Source organism: Nilaparvata lugens, chromosome 2 (genome assembly GCF_014356525.2).
Source record: "Nilaparvata lugens isolate BPH chromosome 2, ASM1435652v1, whole genome shotgun sequence".
In the NCBI taxonomy this organism is placed as follows: domain Eukaryota; kingdom Metazoa; phylum Arthropoda; class Insecta; order Hemiptera; family Delphacidae; genus Nilaparvata; species Nilaparvata lugens.
The window spans coordinates 45,550,170-45,571,515 of record NC_052505.1 but is presented as its reverse complement, the minus strand read 5'-3'; the positions used below and the strand labels follow the sequence as shown (position 1 = coordinate 45,571,515).

General features: G+C 32.3%; 2 protein-coding genes across 8 annotated transcripts in view; one reads left to right on the top strand and one right to left on the bottom strand.

The window, feature by feature from the left end:
- LOC111051013 (radial spoke head 10 homolog B) overlaps nt 1–18,067 on the bottom strand; it is a 53,252-nt gene extending 35,185 nt beyond the window's left edge. For 6 of the 7 annotated variants that reach the window (XR_005570498.1, XR_005570497.1, XM_039421307.1 and 3 more), the window contains exons 1-4: nt 17,497–18,067; nt 16,957–17,211; nt 16,047–16,227; nt 13,145–13,489 (exon numbers count right to left, since the gene is read on the bottom strand). Coding sequence is in view for 5 of the 7 variants with exons in the window: in XM_039421307.1 (XP_039277241.1) it covers nt 13,145–13,489; nt 16,047–16,227; nt 16,957–17,211; nt 17,497–17,645 (930 nt within the window). In the remaining 2 variants the exon portion in view is untranslated. The remainder of the gene's footprint in view (nt 1–13,144; nt 13,490–16,046; nt 16,228–16,956; nt 17,212–17,496) is intronic. The other variant, XM_039421305.1, reaches the window with a different exon arrangement.
- LOC111044905 overlaps nt 1–21,346 on the top strand; it is a 336,821-nt gene that overhangs the window by 29,099 nt on the left and 286,376 nt on the right. The gene's annotated exons all lie outside the window — the stretch shown is intronic.

The following is a 21,346-nucleotide window of genomic DNA, read 5'->3' as shown; positions in this document are numbered from 1 at the left end:
TAGCGTCAACTAATATTAAGTATGTAATTGAATTGCAGATGTAAAATATTTGTTGGCTGGTATTTTGAATAGAATAAAATATTTCAAAATATGTATAAATTTTTAGTGTCTACTAATATTAAGTATGTAATATCATACAAACATATATTTCATGAGTTGATCAAATTTCTGGTTGAGGTATTGAATTCAGTTGACTCAATGACAGACACCTCTATTATGTTTCTTCATCTGAGCTTAGATCTTCTAACCTATTTGAAATGTAATTTTTCAAAATAGAGATGCTTCCCATGTTATTTAAATGGAGTTACTTTTACGCCCTAGGGAGTTTTTCTGTTTTTTTGTCCTGAGAGCGAAAAAGTGACACTTTGGAGTTCCAGGGAGTAAAGTAAGCACTTTAGACAGTAGGTGAAGGAAGTACTATATTTTGCACCTAGGGCCGAAAATGAGACTTTTCCGGCTCAAAATTGGTTTTCAAGGCTGAGGCCATAGGCCGAGGACTAGAAAAGATTGAGAGCTGGAAACACATTTTTGCCCATGGTGTGAACGCTATTTTTCTTCACACAAAAAAATAAAACAAAATAAAATAAAATAAAATATATATATATATATATATAATATAATAATAATAATAATTGTTAATTAGGCACTTCTGAAATCAAAACTGAAAGGTCATAGCTCTAGCAAATCTGAGGTAATCTGAATATCAGGAAGTTGTCCAAGTATTTTTTTTTTCATTTTCAGTGGATACAATGATTACAAATCATATAAATATGATCAGGAAATAACAACAGGCATGGCCCAAAACTATTATGTTCCCAAATTTTGATAATGACTGAAAAAATAGGTTGTTTTTAGTAGTTCCAAAATTATCCACCAGGTTTAGTGGTAAACACAGTACTTACGAGTGTCCACTTAAGCACTGGGTTTGGGAAGATTTCAATTTGTCCAAATAACCTAAAAGATTATGTTCAATTATGTTTTAATGTGGAAGGTTGAGTTTATACTTTTTATTCTTTCAAATGGCAATAAGATGATATTTATTATTATGAATGTTTTGATTCTTGAATAATAAACACAAATAATGGAAAGTTCTTTGATCAGCTGTTTCAGTGCACTTGAAATTTGGACAATCTGGATATCAACAATGATTGTTATCATTGACTGTGGAGGTTGAGGTTAGAAGTCCTATCCTACTCTGAAAATCAAATTTGAATGGTTTATAATATAACTTATTTGTATTTCATTCATCCAAATAAAATAATAGTATCTTATTGCAGAATACTCTATTCAATTCAAGAAGCATAAACTAATTCTGTTTCATAATAACCTGTTTGTGAAAACGTTCAGCACCAAGGGAATTGCCCAAGTAGTTCCAAAATTATCCACCAGGTTTCGTGGCAAATGCAGTACCATACTATGAGGTTAGAGGTCGGATTCTATTATACTATGATAATTGAATTTGAATCGTTTATAATATCTTATTTGTATTTTATCCATCCAAATAAAATAATAGTATCTTATTGCAAAATACTTTATCCAATCCTAGAAGCATAAACTGATTCTGTTTCATAAACTATTTTGTAAACACGTTCACATCAAATCAGAAAATTTTACTGGCCTGGTCAGAAAACAATCATTTTCGGCCTCCATATGATGCACGAAAACCAGCTCATTACATCCAAGTGGGGCGAAATAGTATATTACGCTACAAGCACAGAATGTTAGTGTTTACAGTATGAGGACAGTTTCTAAGGACAGTTTTATGAGGAATAATGTTATCGGAATACTGTGAACACCTTTCTGAGAGAGTCCAGTATGATATTTTTCACCACACTACAGGTATGGTAAAGACCATTTCTCTTACACCTTTCTTAGTTCCATGTTAGTGGCCGGAAAGGGTACTCTTTCTGGCCTTAGCCAGATAGAAACCTGTTCTGACGTCAGACAAGAGTCATCTGCAAACAATGTCCTTCAGATCTACTTAGGGACTGGAAAACAGCTGCTGTGCAGTGTGGTGAAAAATAATTTTCAGTTGATTCTTATAAATGATTTATGGTGATATTAATAATTGCAGAATGAAAACAATTATCTTTTTATTTTTAATTATTATTGGAATTATGCGTTTCTGGAGGCTATAGGTACTGGTACTCTAATGCCACACTGCAATGTGACCAGTGCCTCATCAAGGCAAGAGATATCAAATGCTCGCTAAACAGAGCATCACATTCAACATTGCAATATAAAGAGTGTTTCCAAACTCCCTACCAATATTCTAGGGCATTGTTCCTGGGTACAAAGCATACACAAATATCATTTTTAAACTGCCCAAAAGTCCTTACCTAGTTAGTTACACACCCGCCATTTTGTTTTTCATTTACTATTTTTTTCCTAAATAATTGCTGGACATAAAGAAATGAAACTTTGCATGAAAATGTATGACATCTGGAAAGAGATAAAAATAATTATCCTTTTTCATGAAACAAAATGGCAGCCAATTAAAATTGCATTTCTTGAATAATCAAAAACAGTTGATTCTACAAAAATGTTACAAGAATAACTTTTTTTATTCAATTCAATACCAAATCGATTGACACGTCATTTTTCAAGATTGAAAGAATAATGAGATATTGTAGTTCTAGTGATAGACCTAACTTAAAAAGGTTATGCAACATTTTATTATTGTTCGAGATAATCTAAAAGCAGCATTCTTGGCGTGCACTGCAACATACCTCCAGCGGTCACCTAAGTTTTGTATGAGTTTTCTCTGCGAAGGCTTAAAACATAGTGTAGCTAGGAAGCAAATTGTAGCAGAGAACTTAGCTGAGAGTGTTTAAAAAATGCATGCTTCTAAATGTATCCGCTTTCTTCTACCTTCTACCCTACATTCGTCACAGCAATATATTTCATGTTCTGAAACATTTTAAAAGATGCATTCGTCTCAACACTCTCAGCTATCTTCACTGCTACCTTTTCTAATACACTTCACCTATAGTGGAGTAGACCTATCGATTTCTTTGTTACTATGCATTCTGAACTTTATAATAATTTATTTCTTCTAATGACATTTTTACTTTCCTTGCCCTATCACCATAGGTAAGGAAAGTATTGCTTTTCAAAAAAATTGAGTTACGCTTATTTCAAGTTTTCTATACGTTTAAAGGTCCCCTGAGTCCAAAACATGATTTTTGGGTGTTGGTCTGTGTGTGGGTATGTGTGTATGTCTGTGAACACCATAACTCCATTCCCAATTAACCGATTGACTTGAAATTTCAAACTTAAGGTCCTTATACCATGAGGGTGCGACAGTAAGAAATTCAATTCAAGATGGCAGAAAAAATGGCGGATAGTGACTAAAAAACCACGTTTTTCACGGTTTTCTCGAAAACGGCTCTAACGATTTTCTTCAAACTCATACCCTGGATAGCAATTATTCATAAGCCCTATCAACTGACATGAGTCTCATTTCTGGGAAAATTGCAGGAGGTCTGTAATATTCTTGAAAAAATGGATTTTGTTAAATTTCTATCACAATTTTCTCAAAAATGGCTTGACCATTTTTTTTTCAAATTCATACCCTGTATAGCTATTCTAATATTACATTTTTTCTCGATTAAAATTGAATCTTCAATTTGAGATCTATAAAACTTGATAGTAAATATCAGAGTAATCGATATGCGGACAACTTTTAACTGAGAATTTATCATAAATAATTGTGTTGCACATTCCATGGTATCACCGAAACAGAGTTAACAGAATTAACAGATCATTATAAATATAGAGGATATATAAATTTAAAATAACAGTTTCGAAATAAAGTTTTATTGAGAACAAATGTAAAATGTAAATTCTAAACTTGTAATTTATAATTTTTTGGAATTTAATATCAATGACGTGTTCATAACGTCATCACTGGTTTGAGGTGTGGCTTTGCTCTGTACTTGTTAGCTTCTCTCTAAAAAATGATGGCTGGCTATGGTGTTCTAATTTGGTGCTCTCTGAATATTTTCCTGTTTAATTGAAATTTATAATGTTTTAATTTGAGATTTGAACAGGTTTATGGTGTTCTAAGTTTGTATAATTTGATTTGTGTGTCTACAAGCCTATAGCCATTGTTTTCAACTATATAAATGGATAAGTATTTTAGCTTGTAATGATGCTAGATGTTTAAGTGTGTAAGGTATTGTTTTGTGGATTTGTGTTGTATATTGCCAAAATTCTTATGAAGATTATAAGTTGTTTTGCTCTGATAACTGGATTTCTTATTCATAAGCAATAGATCCATTCATAATTTATCAAGAATCTACATTTTGGAGCCGATAACTTCCTTTATGTTAATAGGTGAGAAATGCTATCCAACCTATTTAGGATAAATTGGTAGCATGGCAAATGGTATGCTCTGGTGTGGGACTCAAACTACAAAATATATCCCTGGTTATAAAAAATTATTGGTAGGATAGATATCTTGATGAATTGTGAATGGGAGATGCTGCTGAGTGGGAAATCGGTTCGAGAAAGTTCAGGTTCTAATGAGTAAATATTTTTTATGCAGTAGCAAGATGGAGAACAATAAAAATAATGAAGTTTTATTCAGTGAAAACATTCAAAACTTAGATGAAGAATCTCAAGATTTAGACCTAACCTTAAACAATGACTCAAACGATAGTGTAGCTGTAAGTGAAAACGTTTCAAATGTAACAATTCATGAGGAAGTAGTAGAAGTATCAAATGAAACAAGTATGGTAGGAACTAAAAATGATCTAAATCTTATAGCGTTCTTAACACAAAGGTTTGATGAGCAAAATGCTAGATTTGATGAGCTAAATGCTAGGTTTGATAAGCAAAATGCTAAGATTGATAATTTGAAACAAGATCAAAGTGCTAGGTTTGATGATATGAAGCAAGAATTTGCTAGCATAAGACTAGAGCAGGTTAGTATAAACCTTCTATTAAAAGATACACATGAAACATTGATTGATAATCATGAAGATGAAAGCAAATTGAAGCAGGATGATAGTAGTGTTGAGATACAAGATCAATTATTTCAAGTTTCAGATAATGTAGGCCTAGTTACTGTTATTGAAAAAGTAAATCCTAGTGAGATAGTAGAATTGAGTAATGTAGTAGGTAGGGAGTTGTCTTTATTGAAAGTCAACAGTAAAGAAAGTAGTATTGCCAAATTGAAAGTTAGGAAAACAGTAAATAAAGTGAATGTTTACATGAGACAGGTTTCTGTAGAGGTTAGGAACAATGTAAACAAAATGAATCTTGCTTTGTATCAAGTTGATGAATTCAACTTTCAACTAAAAATTGAAAAAGTGTATGCAAAGCATTATCTAGTGAACATGACTGACCTTTGTAAGCAAAATGGCTTTGTTTAAACAAATGAACCCATGAATAAAATCATGTTCTTGAAGAAAACAAAGCACAAAGTCACCATTGATGTGTTAGTATTCAAAGGTTGTTTCAAGTTGCTTACTTACAAGATGATGACAGTGAATCACATGATGAAAGGGTATTCCCCGGCACTATGTTATGATTAGGAATCCTGTGTTATGCTGGGATTCAGAATAGCATAATTGCTACACAGTGTATGGTAAGAGTCCATAATTGTGTCTTTTTTCTTTCCTGTAGCCTATTTTTCTTGGCCCTTAATCGTTTCAAATTTTGAGTCTTTCCTGTCTTTGTGTAATGTTCAGTAAATTTCTTCTATGATGCATATCTTAACCAATCTTGTCCATAGTCATTTAAATTTTTATTTTTTCTGAAATAATTTTGGAAGTTAAAATAGTAGCTTATTTTCCTAATCTTTAAATTGTTGATAAAACTTAACTTTTCTAAAATCTATCTATTGTAGTGTAAATAATTGTTTGCTTGCGGTATATTTTTTCATCATGTATTACATATTTTAATTATGTCTATTTTTTGTCAGGTATCATATTAGGTAACTAGGTTTTTCAGAGCAAATTATGTCCCTTTTTCTCATCTTTCATTGCATATCGTGCCATAAGCCATATGTAATTAGGTTATAGTTTTCTTCTGGGCTTTTAACCCATTTTGCATTTTATATATTTTTTTTTTTTTTTGCTGTCCAATACTTTGGATTTTTGGTAGACAAGTAGGTGTGATTCTTTTAGAGGTGTGGGCGTGAACCACATATGGCTGGACTCGATTATCTGACCTACTTGTTTGCGATATAAAAAACCTTAAGACTGCAACATCAAATGTTTGTAAAAAACTTTTGCATACTTTTGTTTTTGTGGTCTGATACTAGAGTCTGCTATCACATTGCCTTACAGACATCTAGGAACTCTCCACCCAGTCACAATAGTCGAAATATTTTTTCCTTCACCAGTTATTTTGTGGGAGTGATAGCTCACAGTCATAACAAATTAGAGTCATACTTGGAATCTACAAAATTCCATAGTAGTATATTTTATTAAATATACTTCCTTATGAAAGTTTAGTACTGACATGTAGGATAGGCTTCAATTAATCTTTCTCTTCCCTGTATTATTTAGGAAATTTATTTACCCAATTTTCTTTTTCTCTTATTTGTATTTTTTAGGGAACTTATTTACCCATTATCCATCTTGATTGTCTTTGTATTGTAATCTTGAAATGGTTTGTACTTATTATACAGTCTTCAAATTCTTAAATTATTTAAAAAATAAATGGTTCAATTTAGAACATGCTGAAATCTAATCTTATGTATAAATTCTTTTGTTATAATAATAAAACTTCAAAATTTGAAAGTATTAATGAATTGTGTCGCCATATATATGAGATGTTCAATATAGATGAAAGTTAACTTGAATAATGTTTTCATTAAATAAAAACGTATTGTCATATTATTAATTGAAATGAGTTAAAGGTTAAAATTTCTCTAAAGTTTTTGTAATTGATGTCTTTTTCTAAATTTTAAAAACTGTTTGTTCTATAAATTTTGATATGATTGATTATTGTTTGAAATGGATGCTAGAGTGTATGTAGAATTTTTAGTGGGGTTTGTTGATTAGAATTTTGCTGGTATGTGATTGTTATTTGAGATGGAAACCCATTATTGCCTAAAGAAGGAATAACAGAGGTTATGACTTAGAGAGGCAGTAATGAGATAATATTTTTTGTGTTGATTACTTATGTTGATTGCCATAGATGCAGATTACTTATGTTGATTGCCATAGATGCAGATGATTACTTATGAATATTAATTGCCTTTGAAGCAAAATATTATTGATGTTTTGAATGATTTCTTGTTCAATGATTGATAGTAAAGTTTTGTCATGAAATGTAGTTTGTGTTTAGAACATTGAAAAGTCGAAATAAACTATAGTATCCAACAAACGATGATTAATAATATTGAATAATTTGCTTTTTATAAAATATTTGAACAGTGAATAAATGGAAATGAAAATTTTTTTTATTAAAATTTTGTAATTGATATCTCTATAGAGTTTGAGGAAATTTCACAATTTATGTATTGCTGACTGTATAATAAGATGTTAACAAATTTCATTTTTATATTGATTATATACTTAGAAATAATTTTCATGTGTATTAGATTGTATTGGTAGCCTAATCAAAATTTTCTTTTTAGTTTATAAGCATTTTAAAATAACAAGTACAGCATGGACATTAACATCAAAATAATTATCACGTGAATCTCGAAATCAACAACAAGTGAACGCCATGAAGAGTGTTAAGAACATTTGGGTGATTTTCGAACTAGTGTGACTCATTAATTGAATATCTATGCCAATATCTACGCTGATGCCTACACCAATGCCAACGCCGATATCTACACTGATGTCTACACCAATGTCGAAGCCAATGTCGAAGCCAATGCCTACGACAATGCTGATGCCAATGCCTGCGCCAATGTTGATGCCAATGCCTACGACAATGCCAACGCCAATGCCGACACCAATGCATACGCCAATGACAATGCCAACGCCTATTGCTGACCATGTAACTCAAACTTCAACACTACCACATTACCTGGAGGTAATTGCCATCCATGTTCACGTTCACAACTTTGAATTCAGAATAACAGTCACAGTATCATGAAAGAATTGATTCAAAAAATCCTCTCCTAAATTATTCCTGTATGCAGAACTCTAAACCTTGAAAGCTGAAAATATCAAAAAACCAAACCTTACCTAAATTAATCCTCACCTAAGTTAATCCTGTATGCAGCGTCTATCTCTTTTCCAAAAAAAAAACAAATTACATTGTCATTTCAAGCCTGAAATGTACATCGTATTATTATATTATACAAAATTTACGTGACTCTGTATTGAGTTTGGTATGCAGCCGTCTACTACAAGCATGAGGCAATGCTAACTGAGATGTCACCTGTATCGAGTTTGGTATGCAGCCGTCTACTACAAGCATGAGGAAATGCTAACTGAGATGTCACCTGTATCGAGTTTGGTATGCATCAGTCGACTACAAGTATCAGCCCAACACTACATGCATCCAGATCACCCCAACACTACATGCATCCAGATCAGCCCAACACTACAAGTATTCAGATCAGCCCAACACTGATGTCATCACACTGGAGTCACACTTAACTGAAATTCATACTGAGTGCCTTAACTGACTATTTTCCAAAATTTGCATTGATAAAATCAACCGCATCAATAGTGAAAGAAATGAACATTTTTTGATTTATTGAAATTTTATGTGAAAATTAAATGTAACAATTCATCAATTCATTTAAAAACAAATTTTTTTTCAACATACTAAATTTTCATGCAATAAAAAATTGAATTAAATTTATATGCAATTTCAAAAACTATTCTTTATATATATTAAACTTTCCATTGAGATATGTTCCTTAAATTATAAAGCTAAAGCAAAAGTAATTTTGATATTCTATATTTTGAAATATTGTTTAGAAATATATAACAAATGCTATTGATGAATTTTTATGATAATTTTCAATTATAGTTGACATGTAATGTTTTTATAGAAAAAATTGTTACTGTTCTCGAATTTAATTTCAACAATTTCCATTTGTTTCAATGTAATTTTTTTTTCTTTGAATTCTCAAACAGTAAAATTTTTTATGTCAAGAGGGGGGTATTTGTAATATTACATTTTTTCTCGATTCAAATCGAATCTTCAATTCGAGATCTATAAAACTTGATAGTAAATATCAGAGTAATCGATATGCGGACAACTTTTAACTGAGAATTTATCATAATTGTGTTGCACATTCCATGGTATCACCGAAACAGAGTTAACAGAATTAACAGATCATTATAAATATAGAGGATATATAAATTTAAAATAACAGTTTCGAAATAAAGTTTTATTGAGAACAAATGTAAAATGTAAATTCTAAACTTGTAATTTATAATTTTTTGGAATTTAATATCAATGACGTGTTCATAACGTCGTCACTAGGGATGGGTATTGAAAGACAAAACATCGATGTTCAAAACATCGATGTTTTTTTCATCCTAACATTGATAAGTGAAAAACATCGAACAGTAAACATTGATGTTTTTGAACATTGATGTTTCTAAACATTGTTTATCGCCCTACGTTTTTATGGATGATACTATTAGTCCAGTCAATATAGACATAAAAAAGGGGGTGTGCTTGCAATTTATATTGTAGTTCTGATTTTTTAATATATTATTTGGGTACATAAGAGAAGTCCAGAACCAATTTCTTCATGCAAGATTTCCTTGTGCTAGATACAAGATAGCCCAAAAACCTCATATTTTCGGCTCTTTTTCCAGTTTTCAGCTATTTCTGCCAAATCTCTCCCAGATTATATAATTCTGAAAAAAATTAGATCACTTGGAGCTCTCTATCTCCAAAGAGTACTTTGTTATAATTTTTCAAAAATGAGTAAAATTTGAAGAAAAAATCAATTTTGATGAATTTTAGTTTTTAATCAACAATATCTTCCGATTGTTACAATTTAGATGTATATTCCAAAATCCCTCTAGGCGTATTTTTGTGCTATACAATCTGAGATCAGGTAGAGCGCTCTATGCCATATAGATTTCCAGGTACACCTGACAACAATGCTCCTTGTATAGTGGAAAACACCTGAATTTCAGCTTCAACCATCATCACCATCTACTTTGTCCTCACATTGATATTTCGCACAATGACATAAGTTCATGGGTAAGAATCACCCATTAGATGCACTTAATTTCAGTATTTTCTAGTAGAGGCACGCTTAAGGACACCTCAAGGATCAAAATTTCAAACACTTATAATTTACTTTTGACACAATGCTCAGATTTCATTGTACTACACTTCATTCTTCTCGGCTCGCCAAGGCGGTTCAAAATCATGCATCAACAGTCAAATTCGGTCAAAAAATAGAAAATTTATTGTTGAGTGTAGGTACTACTTATTCATATTCAATATATAAGAAATGGCCAATTTCTATATTCAAAGCTATGTATCTCGGTAACCCCTTATTATAAAAATTATTACATGATCTAAAAATGTACAATATAATTTTCTTTTTCATCTGCTGTAAACAATTCATGAAAAAATATGTTCGTAAAGTGAGATTTGATTGTTGAAAAAAATCCGGAAATTGTAGATATTTTTCTCATATTAACGGTTTTGGCAGTTCTATGATAGCGAAAAGTGATTCAAGATGGATTTTAGGCAACTGAGCTCGTAGAGGATGAATTTATCTACAATTTGTAATCAATCGTAAGTGTCTATGATGTATCAGACTCGTTTTAGAAACTCTTGATCAACAGTAAAATTACGAAAAAAATGTAAAAACTGAAATCGCCATTATTAAAATCTTAACTTCCAAATTGTTTTGGAATCGATAGTATTATTTATTGGAGTGGATAGAGGGGGACAATTTTCACATTCTCACTAGATTTTGAAATTTTATCAGTAGTATTTCACAAGACATGCAACTTTGAATATAGAAATTGGTCATTTTCTGTATATTGGAATATGGGCTTAAGTACACTCAACAATAAATTTTCCATTTTTCGACCGAATTTGACTTATTATGCATGATTTTGAACCGCCGTGACGAACTGAGAAGGATGAAGTGTAGTGCGATGAAATCTGAGCATTGTGTCGAAAGTTATGTGTTTGAAATTTTGATCCTTGAGGTGTCCTTAAGCGCGCCTCTCCACTAGGAAATACTGAAATGAAGTGTATCTTACGGGTGATTCTCATAGAACATAATCTCAAGAACTTATGTCGTTGTGCGAAATATCAATGTGAGGACAATGTAGTTTGTGATGATGCTTGAAGCTGAAAATTGGGTGTTTTTCACAATACAAGGAACATTGTTGTCAGGTGTACCTGGAATATGAGATAGATCGCTATACCTGATTTCAGATTGTAGAGCACAAAAAGAGCTTCTAAAGTGACTACAATTTTATCTGGAGCTATTGTTCCAATCTTTCAACAGTTACTAACTGGAATCACAGCAATTTTGGACTTGTGGTATTCAAGTAACAGTCTTTCGAATAATTGAAGTCAGGTTGTGACTAGAAAGATACATCAACTCTAGTTCACAAGATTTGTCATCTTCATGGTTTAGTCTGAAACCTCTCGGGATATCCTTGAGGATTCGGTCTTGAAATTTCACCCTAGCAATCATTGATACTCATATTGTATTCATTCAATACCTGATAGACATTTCAGGAAATGAAAATGGATTAAGTTGTTTTATATGGATATCTGCACTCCTTACAATACGAGGACCTCTTTTTCAGAGCTAGATTAATTAGTGTTAAACACATGTTGAGGAAATAATTGTAGTAAGAATAAACTCTTTCTTCCTAAGAAACGAAGAATCCGACCTCTTATTCAATTCTAAATAACTAACTATCTAACCTTGACACGGGCCACAGAAGTAATGTAAATCTTCAAGAGTATCCAACAGTCTCACATAAAAATACAGAGAGCCTGATTGAAAAATAAAAATAGCAATCTTCAGGAAATCAAAACTTATGCGAGATCTTTCACAAGAGTAATCTATATTCACAAAAAACACTAAACAGAATACTACACTAAATATGATAGAGATAATGATTGTAATTCTGTTACTATCGCTTATTGCTCTCAAGATAATCCACTTCAAACAAAAAAAAAATATAAAAAAAAACTTGTATCAAATTAAAAAAATAGAATTGTTTTTACTTTTTAGTTGGGAAAAACATCGGATGACCGATGTCTAGGTAAAACCATCGATAAGTGAAAAACATCGAACAGTAAACATCAATGTTAAAAAAATCGATGTTTGATGTTGAAACATCGATGTTTATAAACATCGATGTATCAATACCCATCCCTAGTCGTCACTGGTTTGAGGTGTGGCTTTGCTCTGTACTTGTTAGCTTCTCTCTAAAAAATGATGGCTGGCTATGGTGTTCTAATTTGGTGCTCTCTGAATATTTTTCTGTTTAATTGAAATTTATAATGTTTTAATTTGAGATTTGAACAGTTTTATGGTGTTCTAAGTTTGTATAATTTGATTTGTGTGTCTACAAGCCTATAGCCATTGTTTTCAACTATATAAATGGATAAGTATTTTAGCTTGTAATGATGCTAGATGTTTAAGTGTGTAAGGTTTTGTTTTGTGGATTTGTGTTGTATATTGCCAAAATTCTTATGAAGATTATAAGTTGTTTTGCTCTGAAAACTGGATTTCTTATTCATAAGCAATAGATCCATTCATAATTTATCAAGAATCTACCATTTTGGAGCCGATAACTTCCTTTAGGTTAATAGATGAGAAATGCTATCCAACCTATTTAGGTTAAATTGGTAGCACGGCACTATTTATAGACTCTAACAACTGACACGAGTCTCCTTCCTGGGAAACTAACAGAGGATCCACATCATCCTTGAAAAATGGACTTTGTAACCTCCTTCACGTGCATGAGGTAGGTAGGTAGAACACATAGTCGAGGTATTTTATCTGTAGAACAGCTGTTTTGACGACTTTTAAAAAAATCATCGAATTTCACAATTTACACAAAGGAAAATGTACTCTGAAAACAATAATTACATACCATACAATAGTATGATCGTAGTTTTAAGTATGCAGCCGCCAATCATGTTATTCCATGTTAATCGGAGAAGATTCCTGTGATTTTGTCATGTACATATTAATATAAAATTAACTTACATCTCCATTCGGCCAATTGATGACTCCAAATCCATGCCGCTTTCCATCTTGCCAATGTCCATGGAAAACGGCGCCCGAAGGATAGACCCTGGTGCCGAGGCCATGGCACACATCCCTCCTCCACGTGGTGTCACAGTAGCCGCGCGTCGGCTCTGAGTCCTGCAGCAGGAGTCCTGGTCCATACCTCACTCCATTGGCCCAACTGCCGGCGAATGCCAACCGTCCTGGCACAACCAGCAGGCCGTTCCCCTGTCGATATCCTTTCACCAATTCACCTTTGTACCACGACTGCGTAGGCCACGTCACCACTCCATTGCCAGTTATGTGACCAGTGTCGAAACTACCCTGCAAAACCAGTTTTCACACAAATCACACTCTTATAAATTAAAAGACTCCACTATTATTCTTCAATTAAACTTTTCATTACGAACTGCTTTTTAATTATCACTTTTAGTTTTCAATACTTAAATTACGATATAGCAGTTTGATTTTTATGATTAAAAGCTATTAGCTCTTAATAGTGAGTGGAAACTACATGTGAGTAGAAGCTAATAGCTTTTAAGGATGAAAATTGGACTCTTATGTCATAATTTAAGTATTGAAACGTGAACTAAACTATTCTCTGAATAAAACAAGTTGAGTCTTGAGCAAAATATCCGTGTTGCCAAATTGTGCAAAATTTCAATGCAAGCCGATATGACAGGATATATTCAAAATGACAACTCTGCATCGAATGTTATGTCAGATTGAATACATCCAGTTATGATATGGGCTGCTTGCATGAAACGATTAAACTTGTTTTATTCAGTGTAGCCTACAATGACACAGCCTGATAAAACATGCCAAGAAACGATCAACCATTCAACAGAAATATGAATAGTCGTCAATTGAGGTTAAGTGGTAGAGAGGACTTGAAATTCCTAATTCCGCCAAATAAAGAATATTTTTATTTTCACTGATCAAATCTGAGGTGGAAAGATACAAAAGCGCCACCGATGAGCCAAGAACGTTCTCAATTATTCAGCAAATAATTTGACGTTAATCAAATCTATCCTGAAAACAATTGTTAGATCATTTTAGATGCCCTGAAATTGTTGAAAAGTACGACCGAAACTCTACACCAGACCTCAGCCAGCCATACAAATAATATTAGGCCTAGGATTTATCATTCAAGTTGCGCAATCAAAATTGGCCATGTAGACTATTCATTTCAAATTTAAGTACGGTACCTACATTATTCATTGTTTCTGAATCTCTCATAGACACATTTATTTCAACTGTACGGTAAGCATTTTTATCAATAGAATTACTTTGTTTAATTTGAAAATGCTTCAAGAATGCTACAAGTTAAACTGTTTGTTCTGTAGATTGATGCAGAGAAAAATGCTGTATGCTCTACAAACAACGTAAATGGAAGACAATATGAAGCTATGTACATTGAAAATATTGAAAACTATAACGCTATGGAGAGATTTGCTATTTGCCTTATAAAATCAGCACCTGCGTGACATTGGTTTGCTATCCTTTTCTATAATTGGACAAACATAGCTATATCCTTTTCAAAACTCGCACTGTCGCCAAATCGTTTGTAAGTTATGTATAAATATAATGAACTACTGGAATATTTTATCTCCATTGCAAAATTGTATCATTAAATCATGTATATATTTAATCAGATATATTTTCTTGGTGAATATAGCATATCAAAGATATAATATTGTTCATTATATAAATAAAAATCGAGCCTCAAATTTTGACATTCAATAACTTTTTTATGTGTACACCGAATTTGATTATTATTATTTTTTTTAGTTGTGTTTGTTATGTTCAGGAGCAGGTTTATGGCCTATCAAATTAATGATCCGACTTCAGGACTCTTTCCTACGGTCCTTCAAAGTTTACATGTATTCCTTATGGAAGAAGATTTGTAAGCTGGCCACGCACAAAAATAAAAATCAGCTGTTATAATCATTGCGTCATCCAACAGCCGTCGGTAGATCTGTTTTTCTATTTTCTTTCTACTGATTCACAAAATTCGAATTCTAATAATAATGCTGCAGTACGAACGAAGTCCAAACTTGGGTCGTAGAGCTCGAAATGCTGTAGATTTAGAATATGCACGGGAAAATCAGCAGCAAGGAGATATACCATTAAATTTCACAGCAAGCTGCATTCAACTATATCTAAAAACACAAACTGCTGCACAAGTAACTAAGCACATAGGAAGTCCATATTGAGATATACTGAGATAGTTGGATAATTTTCATAAAAATTTAATGCATCAGATTTAGCTAAGGCTAAGCACACCTGTAGAGGCGAGGCTTGGCGATACAAAATGTTGATCTTATGGAGATTGCCTTATCACACCGTTCCACGCCATGCCCGATTCAGTGTGTATGAGTTCTTCCATTCAAACCAATAAGAAATAAGCACCAGGATACAAAATGCCGCATCGCGCCTCCTCAGGTGAGCATCCAGCTAAAGTTTGTCATGAGATGCATTAACTATTTGGCGGTACGAAGTTCGCCGGGCCAGCTAGTTAACAATAATCAACAATTATTAATAAATTACAGATATAGCGGGATATGACTTGAATCACAGCTATCTACTATAGAAGGCAGTGGAAAAAGAAACTTGGCAATTATATGTTTTCTATTAGGCATATTCTATGATATAAATGTAAGGCTCTAATGCAAATTTATATTTTAGCTAGAAAAAATTAAGGGCCGTTTGCACAGTGGAAGCATGAACTGAATTCAATCAGCTGTTGGCTTAAACACAAAATGAATCACATTATAACAAATGATACTAGATATAGATTTAATCCAGTTTAAGATGAAATTGAGTTTAAACTGGCACTATGCAAACGGCACTTAGAATACAAAATGTTAAGCTACTGTACCTTATATGAAGTTCCATCGAGCCAAATAAACTCTCCCTCGCCGTGCATCACATGCCTGGACACTCGACCTTTGTACACATTCCCATTGCGAAATTCAATCTTCGCTATTTGATCGTCCTTGTACCTTTTCCAGTCATCAATTGGTTGATTCATATCTCCATTTGCTTCAGTGATCCAAGTTCTACATTTTTTGAAGTTAAGCCTACATTAATTTCTAGTTGTTTTGGGAAAAATGAATAGCACATTTTTAAACATAAATATTTATAAATTATGTTACACTTCAACAATATTGTAATTTAGGCATATATGAGTGGATAAAAACAAAATATCAAAACTACAGTATGAAGCTGGACTGATAGCTTAAGTGCAGCATGCACTTGATTAATCATTGAGGAGATAAAATTGCAAGTGAAGATGGCAATACAATCGGTTGAGCAATCAGAGCTACTTGAACTACAGTGGACATAATTAGGCCTATAGCTGATATAATAAGTGATTATAAGTGGTGGTAAGCCTCTAACTTAATGTGTTTGATTAATATAATATAGCTACCTCTATCTCGAGGTACATCTACCTCGGAAGTGGAGGTAGAGGTAGGAGGTTGAGATACAGATAACTATGTAACAAAAGTTCATGGTCGCCCGCTTGAGGCGAGGAGGTCGAGATGAGCCTCGCGGTAAACCACTATTTCGACCTCCTCCCCTCCTAGGATGCGAGTAAATTTATTTTTCTCATAAGGAAAGCATTTATTTTGGGAAAGCATCTTTATATTAAATTATATGATAACTGTAGGCTATCTAACACTACATCCGTCTCCCGTCTACTTTTACAGGGTAAATCTAATCTAATTGATTTGAAAATAGTTTCAATTAATTGACTCTGACAAAAAATAAGCTACTGGAAATCTTACAGCTCTGGAATCATCGATTCAACTGAGAAGTGTCTATTCCTCAGTTCTTGTTCAACTAATGAACTCATCTTCACATCCAAATATTTTTGAAGAATTTCTTGCTTTGTTGATTGTTCGGTAACAGAATCATTCTTTTCCCATTTTTCGTCGTTGACTTTGGCATCACTTAATGGCACGAATTCTGTACTAATTTTTTCTGATCCTTTGTTGGGTGGGTTGGCTTTCAATTTTTCAACACAAGGATAGCCTTCCCAACTAGGAGTGAAATTAAAATGAGAATACAAGGAGATTATTTGAATAATTTGAACCTGATTGAAAATATTGACGTATTAGTATTAGTTTACTAGATTCAATTTGAAAGTAATAATTATACAAACCATTGTAGGCTATTTTTAAAACATAAGAACTCTACATGTATAACATAGAAACATAAACCATGGTCTGATACAATTTTTTCTTGTACAAAGAGAAACGAATAATACTTTTTTTGTGTAGTTGAGAAGTTGATATTGTAAAGCGTGTTTACTTTATAAAACTCACCTTTTCACTACAGATTCAAACATTTTTACGATGAATAAAGATATTAGATCATCTCTAAGTGACGGATGTCTAAACAGGTTGATTAGCTTCTTTTCACACTCAAGTTCTTCATCGGTTTTGTTTCCTGCAGTATCCTTGTTCTCATCCATGTTATAAATTAATTGACGCTGTTTATACTGTTTTAAGTATCTTGGTTATTTTTTAGTTTAGGAGTATTGCGTGATAGGAGTATTATTCTATGCAGATCCAAGCTGTCCACCTGACACGATAACAGCTGACAAAATAAAACATCAGGGACTATTTTGCTGAACTAGTAAACTAGTAAAAAATCTGGTGTGGCGCACTCACACAACTTTCCTTGCCGTAATGAAAATTTTGGAAATATATTAAATTAAAATTGATCAGCTGACGAGATCAATTCTGCTATCTCTTCTAGTGAATGATGTAATAGACCTCTCTCATTAAGTTTGCATTTGAATAATCACATTTTCTCAAATTTTGAGCTTAAAGATGATAGAGCTTATCAATGACTATTTTAGGTATAAATTTAAACAAAATCGTTGGAGCCGTTTTTGAGAAAATCGCGAAAAACCATGTTTTTGACATCATTTTTGCCATCTTAAATTGCACTAGATCGAAATTGTTCGTGTCGGATCCTTATAGTGTGATGACCTTAAGATTCAAAATTCAAGTCATTCCGTTAATTGGGAGATGAGATATTGTCTACACAGACATACATACTGTAACATATTTAATTTGGTTAGATAAATAAAAATCCCTAGTTGAAAGATTTATAGGTCTAAGTGAAGTAATAGGCTAATATCGCCAAAGATGATAACGTTAAAGATTAGATAATATCAGACATCCTGGCTAAATTGTACAACAGCCGAAGGGGAATGGAAATAATTTCTGCTACTATATAATATTATATAAAATATTGAAAATTTGAGGTTAGGCATAAAACATTTACTGATCGGCGACCTAACGATCGACCGAGCCATACAACGTAGAATCTGACCAAACACCTTGGCAGAAATTTATTGTGGCAAAACAGTATGCAATTTGAGGAACTAAAAGTCTCACGTGGCTAATTATTGTAATATACGAAACAACTAATAATCTATAAAAAATTACTTGGCATGTAAAAAGCATATTTAAAAACCCCAACAAAAATAATTAAATGTATTAAGGAAGTAGGAGGTTACTGGGCGCATGAATACTGTAATAATTTGCATGCACCAATCAAATAGTGGCAATTGATAGGCAGCAATAGTGAGCCGGTTCAAAAATATTTGTATATATTTCTACAAATAATAAGAATTTGTGAAAAATTGTTGTATAGTTTATGTTTTGGATATGGCCCGAAGGCAAAGAAATTATTAAATATGTAACATAAGTAATAATTTAATATTTTGGTACGGTCTATTTGAGCCTTGAATGGCGGAGGAATAGAATATTCAAATTTTATGTAAATTTAGAAATCGGAAATGAAAATTGTAAAAATGAGAAACGAGAACCACACTCGCCTGCCAACTACCACCATGAGAGGTCACCAAAAATTATAGAGCGTAATACCTTACTGTACCTTGTAATAATTTAAAGTTAAATTGAATTACTAAATTTCTCATAAGACTTTGTGATGCTCATATAAAGCAAAAGTCATTTTTAAATAATTTTTTAACCCCTTGGAAGAGACGACTCCGGCTACAATAATCCAGGACCACCAGGAGTTGGATCGACATCAGCAGCTCATAAGAAAATTCCGGCACGTGAGTGAAAAATATTGAAATAGTGATAGGGCGCCCTCAGTGCTTCGAAATTAAATAAGAATCAAAGCTAGCTCATCGAAAGGGTTTCTTATAAATTAAGAATTTGGTAAAAGTACTTGCGCAAGTAAAGATAGTATAAAAGGTATTTTATTAGATAGTAACGAATCAATCCACATATCAGAAGATCTATCAATCAAAGAAGTCTAAGATCTAGGCTGTTAATACAATATTCATATGATCATTAATTTCTGCAATATAATTTGTGATAATTTAATGTAGCTCTGATTCACTAGATGAATTGCTCTATTTATTCCTTCAGGTGCCGAATCTTGCACCCTGAGATAAACAATATATTTATTACAAAGAAATCTATTAGAAACTATAGAATTTAATATATATAATGGGATTACTAGTTTGTCAATTTGTCATGCTGATTTTAAGAATTTATTCTAAATAGAATTGTCCAAGTCGACAAGTATTAGCAAGCTGATATCACAGCTACATGCAAATAACTGCATATGATCATAAAAATGAAAGCACATGATAGCGTTTCGTGCTATAAACTTAAAAAATAGTATTAGCCTGTGATATTTTATTGATTTCGATTATTGTTTTGTCTTATATTATATATTTCTGTCGCTCTATATATTTTTGCTCTGATTTACTTTTGAGATATTTGTTAATATATGTATCAAATTGTTTATGGTGTACGATTTATTTTTATTCCTCAATACTATATAGGATAAGTATTATATATATATATATATGTTTTAATAAATTATCAGTATTATTGTGGAAGCTCATATCTGGGCTTATAAAGATTTTTATGAGACTGTATCCTATTAAAAACCACGACCTGATTCTTATAATTATTAAAATATTTCATGCTCTACCGATTGATGCCAAGCAGGAGGCTAATCGTTATTTAATTATAAAAAATAACGTGACAATACATACACTCATACACATATACAGACCAATACCCAAAACCCACTTTTTTGGACATTGAAACGTATAGAAATTTAGAAAATGAGGTACCTTACTTTTATTTGGAAAGCAATAATTTCCTTACTAATGGTAATAGAACAAGGAAAGTAATAATAGATTTGTCAGTCTTACGGGAAAACTGACGCTTATTATAGACTGTAATAAATAGTCTATATAAGTTAAGACATGGCCCTACATCCAAAAAATTACAGTGTTGCCAAATCGTGTAAAATTGCAACTTTCTCAAATTTCTAATTTAACCTCAGAATTGGATATAGAATATCATGCCCGATATCCCAGTAATAGTGAAAAGGAAATTTAATTTTTTGATGAAATTGTAAACATCGCGAAAATAATTTATCTTTTGAATATCACTTTCCTCAAAATGATGGGATCTCGTAATAAGTGAAAATTTCATATCAAAATAACTTGACGAATGTCTTCTTTCTATTGGTGTTTGATTTTTATCCGATTTAGTTATTTTTTAATTAATGATTATGTTTGTCAATGTCAAGACATTTCGAGCAGAAGACATGGAATTTTCGAAATGCTAGGAACTTTTTTGTTTCAAAAGATAAGTGAGTGGTAAAAGCGAGAAAGTTTTTGAGAAATAATTGGAACTATTTTTCCAATTGGAAAAAGTAGTCGGAAGAACGTTTTTTGACATCTCAGGAGTTTCAAAATCAAAGATAGCGGCAGAATGGTGTGCCACCATATGCTATCAATAGCTGAGTTAGCGAGTTATTACTTTTGACTTACTGAAGGCCAAAGACGTTGTCCGTCTGTTTGTATGTTCTACAATAACTTAAAAAAAGAATCGATCAATCAGCTTCGAATTTTGAACACGTATTCTTCAAACCTTTTTTTCGTTGGAAAAATCGAGTTCGTTGGACAACAAAATTGACTCACTTATTCGTCCTTTTTCAGGTTAAAAAAATAACATTGAAAGGGCATAAGAGAAAAATTTGAACAAAATGATACTTATAAAAAAGTGACACTTATACAAATATACTTTGATATTTATAAAAAAATATCCTTTCATCCTTCAACCCTGGAACTTTTTCACCATTAATGGGATATCAGGGATGATATTC